Below are 7,389 nucleotides of genomic sequence, written 5' to 3'. Positions count from 1 at the left end.
TACTGAGCATGAACTTTGGTGTTTTGAACCACTTTGGCATGACTGTCTCAGAGGAGTTGACGAGGGAGAGGGCAGGCCCCGGAGTCCATCTTAGCACCAGCAAACTTTGTTTCCACTCTGGAGTAAGCTGTTTGCAGGCATCAGTTTTGTTTGGTGGCTCCTCAGATTGAAGAAGTCCTTTGGATGAAGGACAAAACGTCTCATCCTCAAAAAGAAACCGTCCAGATGAACTGACTGAACATTGTTGGATTTTATGCCTGGATTATTGAGCATTCATTCAACCTTTATTTATACAGGTTAATCCCATTGAGTCTCAGGGACCTGAAAGACCTGAGCATGAACTTTGGTTCTTCTCTAGAAAACATTTTAAACCTTCAGTCTGGTCAAAACGACTAAATGAAATTAGTTTCCACTTTGTAAATGTTAATTGTCAAAGCTATAATTATGCAGCTGTTTGGATTCTGTATTATTAATTTAAATTCTGAGGAAACACTTTTCATTTGTATTAAAAATATAAATGTAATGAACTTTCTGTGGCACAGTTTATTACAAAATAATTCGTGTGTGGTTTCTGAAAGCTGTGATGGTGCTTCTTTGTATACCAGTGAATTATTCAAAATCCTTGTGAATATGTATGACTTTTTTTTTTCTCACATTTTTGAGCACCTTATGCAGGATTAGAAAGGAAGAGACATATTTTAAAAGAACTTAATTACACAGTTTGATTTCCTTGTGTCTTGACAAATTTATTTTGCCATTAATAACATAACTAAGTTTGATAGAGATGTTTATCTGCATTGTGCTTTTCAGACAAATCAAGGGGAACTGTGCTGAGTCCTTCACAGAGTACTGGACCTGTCTGGATTATAACGGCATGACGGAACTACGTCATTGCCGTGAACAGCAGCACGTTTTTGACAACTGTGTCCTTGATAAGCTGGGCTGGGTAAGACCTGAACTGGGACAATTATCTAAGGTGAGTCTTAAGAAGACACTGCATTCAGAACAGGAAGATTTTGACTGATGGGCTCTGTACTGGCTGACTGCATCTGCGCTGTGCTCTTAGCAATTTATTTTTTATTTTTTTACATTTTACACGGTGTTTAAAAAGACAAACACAGAAATCTGCTATTATCTAACATTCTGAAGCTGCGGTTTCTGCATTCAAAACGTACAAGCAGGGAAGTTGAATAACGAGGTTCATTATGATGAACCAGTTTAATTTGACTTCATAAGACCACAGGACTTTTCCAAAGCTGAGTCTTCGTCCCTGAGTGTATTTGCAAACTTTAATCTTTCTTATGTTGCTTTTGGAATAATGGCTTTGTCCTTGCCGAATGGCCTTTCAGCTCATGACAGTCCAGGATTCAGTTCTCTGTAGAGAGTAACAGTCTTACCAGCTACAGTAGCTTCTTCACAAGGTCTTTGACTTTTGTTTTGAGCTTAATACAGACATTTTGTATCAAAACACGTTAATCTCAGAACACAGAACCCATCTCCTCTTGAATGGCAGAACATTTTGTCGGTGTTTATGGTTGCATATAGTTGCATTTTATCTTGTGTGTATGTTCCTTTGTACTGAAACTTTGGCACAACAATTTCCTGCTGGATCTTATCGACCAGTAACTATTTGAACAGAAAATGTGGCACCTTCAGGCATCTGGAAATTATACCCAAGGATGAACCAGAGTTGTGGAGGTTGATGGTTCCCTTCCAGATATAGTGACTGACTGATTTCTTTTAACTTTTGTCATGATGTCACACAAAGAAGCAGTTTGTTTGAGGCGTGCCTTAAAACACATTCACAAATGTGCCTCCAGTTAACCTAAATGTTGTCAACTAACCATCTGTGGTTTAACTAATTATTTAAAGGCACAGTGATCTCACTGTATGTAAACCTGTGACTTAAGGATAAAAATTATAATAAATTCTCTAAAAGAAAGCTCAACATCATAACTATAAATAATTTTGGTAGAGATGCACAATATTTTATTTTTGGCTGACATCCAATATGCCAATATGTTAAAACTTATTTATTCGATACCAATACTGTTAATTCCCCCCCTAGACCTACTTACAGAGACTACATACAGTAACTTTCTCTGCTGTGGAATTAAAATACTACATTATTCTGAATGGTCTTTGTCAGTTTGGCCTGCTACCAAATGCAGATGCCAAAAAGGGGCTGAAAATGATGTAACACTTCAACTTGGATTATGTTTAATGTCAAATTTATTCATGACATTTACTCTCTAACACAATGACAACACTCGAACAGTGCAAGTTTGTAAATTTTCACAAATCTAAACTCAACCTGTTCACAAGCTACAAGTGAAATACACATAAGTAGTAGTGCAATAATAGATATACTTGAGTTTCTTAAATTAAAAACTAACTTAAAACAGAAGCCTTTTATATCTGTGAGTTATTTTGATGGAATGGCCGATGTCCAATATTTAACTTTATTGCTAATATCGGCCGATACCATGCGATAATATCGTGCATCCCTAAATTTTGGGAATCTTTACATACATGAAAGATTTTGTCCGATTTAATGTCCACAGTGATAAAATGGTGTGTAAACATTTGGTTTCAACTGTATCAGTTTGCCAATAAAAATAAGTAACTTCCAATCATTGTCTGATTAGTTTGCAATCATGAAAATGATCAGTACAAATTATTTTCCTTTATTGTATTTCAGACCAATTGCCGTATTTTCTGGAGTATAAGTTGCATTAGTCAAAAAAAGCATCGCGAAGAGGAAAAAAACGTATATGTCACATTTATTATGCATTTATTTAATGGTCAAACCGCTTCATTTTGCCTGGGTGGGGTGGTGCCATTCATCCGTCCATCCATTGCAGCCGGAGCCGCTAGCTCTCCAGCGTTCCTCCGCCTGCACCAGCTGAGTGAAGCGAGCGTGCACGGAAGGACTCACTGTTGCAGTTCTTCGAAATTTAAGACACGCCAGTCAAAAACTGCGTTATGAATATGGATAATAAAAGTGTACAAGTCACAGGACTGACAAATCTATGCAAAAATGCGTGACTTATATGCCGGAAAATACAGTAATTTATATTTCTGACATTTTAAAATGATCTGTGCTACTTTTGTGAGTTTATAAATAAAGCAGTAATAATTTTGTTAGTCTTGAGTACAATTGAAACTGTGCAGTTTTATTAACAGAAAACTCCTGCAGGTCATGCCTCGATCTCTTTGGTTTATTGTCTGCAGGAATGTTTGGGTAGGCGGCAGTTGTTAAAGTAACATCAGTAAGGCTGCCAGGATGTGGGATTTCCCAGCAGAAATTACCGATGAGCAGTGCTGCTCACTTGTCAGTAATTTCACGGCTAATTTGTTCACATCAATAGTTTATTTACTGACGCTGCAGCAAAGAGTTTGTTTGCAGTTTCTTCAACTTAACTTCCCAACATTGACCTGTCAAGACGCACTGATTACACTTTACGTCTTTGCAGGATGTTGGTGGCTCAGTGCGGTCGCTCTGAATGTCTAACAAATCTTTTGATTTCCATCTATAGGTGACCAAAGTGGCAACCTCGCGACCCTTTCCAGAGAATCCCCACAACTCTAGACCTCGTCCTGAGCCCAACCCAGTCATCCAGGGCGATCTAAAACCTTCTAAATATGGCAGCAGGCTCTTTTCCTGGACCTGGTGAGGCAGCTTCAGGGGAAACAAAATCTGTCACCCTCCAAAAGTCACGGGTTCTGTCCAAAAAACAGCAGAAGTTCTTTTCAACATTGATACAACGATAAGGGTTTAAATCTCTGGTGTTGGTATTTAGGTTGCTGGTTTTAGCATTTTCTGTGGATTTGGACAGGACTCGTGACCTGAGCTGAACAGCTTTGTGAAGAGTTTAATACAGGAAAGAAGGATGAACGATTAGAGCAAAATCCATGAATTCATCCATCTTTCCTGACCACTTCTGTAAATGTAAGTGAACAGAAACAGCAATCTGTAATTATCTTCAGATAATAAAAATGTAAAAAAAAAAAAAACGGAGTCTAATGTGTTATTTTAAAGTGCAGTAATGACTGTTGCCACGTCCAAATGAAACGCTTAAACTTTCTCTAACCTTTTGAAATATCAGGTATTTCAAGCTGCAGTTGCACGTCTGTGTGTTGTCAGTCAGTATTGCCAGAATGATGCGGGCTCAAGTTAGAGGTCAAGGCTCGGGGTCAGTACCTGCAGCCAGCAAGAGCGGCTTCTGCTTCCTCCCTTTCTCTCAGCTCGCTTCCTGCCTCTGACCTGGACTGGAAGAAGACCAGAGGTGTTGTGTGCTGAGATTCAAGTGTGTTATTGCTGCCGGCACGTGTGCACAGATGCACTTTAGTGACCTTGGATCTAAGGAGACGCGAGACCAACTGAAAGGCACACCGACCCGCGGAACATGCAGGACTGTGCCAATACACACACAAAACGTCCAAGGAGATGCAAAGCATAAAAATCTGTTAAATTTAATTCTATTAGTCCATTTAAGTGCAAAATAATGGGTGAACCTGTTATCTGTGCTAATGTAAGATCTGACGGTTTTTCTTGTACAGACAAGCAGATGTTGCCCCGGGGCTTTTGTGCACGATTGGAGTCGCATTTTAACAGCTATTTGTTTGATCTCATTTGTAATAGATGTAAAAATGCACATGCGTGCTCTGTTTTTGCTTCGTCTAGATGTAATGCTGATAAAGCGCCTGCGCTGCTCATTCTCAACATTTTTCCCACGTTTTCCTTGGATCGTTCCAACAGCAGGTTCGGTGCAGCGAAGTCACCGTCGATTTCCCAAAACAAGCTGCGTATTGAAGCGTCACACTCTTCGTGCACGCAGTGCGTGCATGTTTTCATGTTTCTGCAGGACGTCACGGACAGTAGTTTCAGAAATCCCCTTCGCGAGGTGTGGTCAGAGCCTGCAGCTTGCACAGGAAATGTCCGACAGACCTTTTTCTGACCTGGACGAGGGACAAAGGAGGTGATGGAAACGTTAAGGAGAAAGAAAGGGAGGTGACGTTAAAAAAAAAAAAGGAAAGTTAAGGAGAAGATGGAGAACTAAGCGAATCATTAGAGGGACGAGTGAAAGTTGAGATCCAGACGAACAGACTGAGCGGGTGGTTTTGTAGTTCGGTGGCTGGCAGAGAGGCCCCAGGGCTCGTGGCAGGCCCGTCTCCATGCGACTTGCAGGAAGCAGAGGGTCATCGGGGTTCCACTCAGCACCGCCACAGGAAAGGGGCTCTGGCACAGGAAAGAAATACAATACAGGTCTTTTATAGAGCTACAGCCCGCCCGGGAGAACAGAATGTTAAAATACTCTGTTCAAAACACCCAACTGGTAATATTCCTGTTGTTCAGAGACTAAATGGATATTACGACTACGAGCGCCGGCACTAACAAAAGGACGAGGCTGTCCTGTTACAAAACAAAGATGCAATTTAAGAAGAATAGAAGCATTTTCAAGAAAAATAACTACTTTTTTGTGTATTCCATTGTATATTTATGATACAAGTGTGCAGCAATGATGTAAAATGTTCCCAGAGACATCTGTTGCATCAGTGCCATTAAGAGCCCCTAACATGTGGGCGCACTTCACCGGACAAACTCAACCGTAGGTGCGTTTGATTTGTTTATGTTGGCTTTTCCCTCTCTGATCCTTTAAGATGGCACATCTTCGAGTTCTGCTTTCATGTGTCCTATCAAACCCCCCCTTGTGTTGCACAGGTTGGCTTTGAAGCGCCATGCAGGTCGCAACATAAAACACCAACCAGGCTGTAAGTACCACCACTGCATCTACAGCCAGCATGCACAGGGATTACTAATCTGAGAGCTTCAAATAGGAAACAATTGCATCTCTGTAGAGATTTCCTTTTTGTTGCTTTTAAAAAGGAGCTGCACTTTTCATGAGATTTGTCCCACTCACATTGCAGTTGACAGTTTAACGATGAAAATATGCACAGCGCTCAACTTTTACACATGAATACGAGGCTTAACGTTAAGAAATACAAAACTGATTTACACAACAAAACAGTATGTTGCTACAGTGGCTTGTTTTAATCTTTGTTTTAACACCATGGTACACAATTTCCAATAAAATCCAATAATTTAAGCGTAACGTTTCAAGTTTCCACTATCGGATAAAACGTTTTAATAAACATTGAGCAGTCGGTTGTTTTCAACGCCTGCATCTTTTTGTGTCATATTTTACAATTACAGTAGCAGAACAATTTCTTTTTTTTTATTACTTGTGTTGCAGGAGTTTAAACTGCAACATATTTTGGGTAATATGATTTTTTCTTTTTCAACTGAAGTACTTATTAGATTTTTGTCTTAAACAGGGACTGCAACTTGTCAAGTGTTGCCAAGTTATGGCTGGATTTGATTTTAATACTGCACATAATTGTACTTTGTCTTCATTTATGATGCAACTTAACCACTCTATTGTGCCACAAGCAGTTTAATTGTATTTACGTGCTGTATTTTTTTATTCATTTTAGCTCGGTTTAGTTAAATTAGACAAGCTAGATAGCTTGGACTAGCCGTTAGCTTATCAGTTTGGTCACATTTAAACTCTTTTCCTAATTTAGGTTTTACCAAAAGCCTGCAACAGGTAAGATAACTCTTCATAAGCTCCACAATTCACATAAAAAAGCTGCACTATGCTTTTAACTACTCATGCACATTTACATGAATAAAACACTTTTTTCCAACAAAACTTTTAATTAATGAAGTTTTCATCAACTTCCAGAGGACTTAATCTTTTCAGCTCTATTATGGCGGACATATTTGTGTTTCTTTAAATTGTTCTTGTTCTGTTTTAAAGTTGATTAGTTTCATTTAAACCAGTGTGCATAAAAATAATCACATCTGCTTTAACCCATACTTTGATTAGTTGCGAGCAAAATGCATTTCTAGGTGTTTTAATAGCAGATTCAGCAGAAATAATCCTTCATACAGACCATACATCATCTCAGCCTGAATCAGGATGCTGACAGAGGGATGACCATGACTTGTGTTGTCCATTCCTGTCCGGCACGCTTCACAGCAGCTGCAGCTCTACTGTTCTCTGAGCGCCACGCCTGAGGCAACGTTTCAAATTTTAAGGTTTCGACGAAGGCCTTCGAAGACAAGACGGAGCAGGACATCCCTCGCTTCACAGCTCACTGATGAGGCTCAGTCACACGAACACACGCCTTTGAACAAAAGCAGTGGAAAAGGACAAATATTGTATTTCACGATTAAATCTGCGACGTGGCAAAACTTTTAGAATGAATGATAATGACAAACTTTTAAGCCCACTCTGCCGAGAGGGATTTTCTGAGGGCCTTGACTCTGTTTATTCCACGTTTAAAAATAAAACTGCAGCCATTTCTTTTCTCTGCATGTTT

The 7,389-nt window shown here is 39.5% G+C and overlaps 1 protein-coding gene across 1 annotated transcript in view; it reads left to right on the top strand.

Annotated features, from left to right (window-relative positions):
- ndufa8 (NADH:ubiquinone oxidoreductase subunit A8) overlaps positions 1 to 4,017 on the top strand; it is a 9,582-nt gene extending 5,565 nt beyond the window's left edge. The window contains exons 3-4 of the mRNA XM_037692626.1: positions 811 to 976; positions 3,540 to 4,017. Of these exons, the coding sequence (XP_037548554.1) occupies positions 811 to 976; positions 3,540 to 3,677 (304 nt within the window). The 3' untranslated portion in view covers positions 3,678 to 4,017. The remainder of the gene's footprint in view (positions 1 to 810; positions 977 to 3,539) is intronic.
- Positions 4,018 to 7,389: the final 3,372 nt, after the last annotated feature.

Source organism: Nematolebias whitei, chromosome 18 (genome assembly GCF_014905685.2).
Source record: "Nematolebias whitei isolate Nwh7 chromosome 18, NemWhi1, whole genome shotgun sequence".
NCBI classification, from domain to species: Eukaryota; Metazoa; Chordata; class Actinopteri; order Cyprinodontiformes; family Rivulidae; genus Nematolebias; species Nematolebias whitei.
Note: the sequence above shows the minus strand (reverse complement) of the source record. Positions and strands in the feature narration are given on the sequence as shown.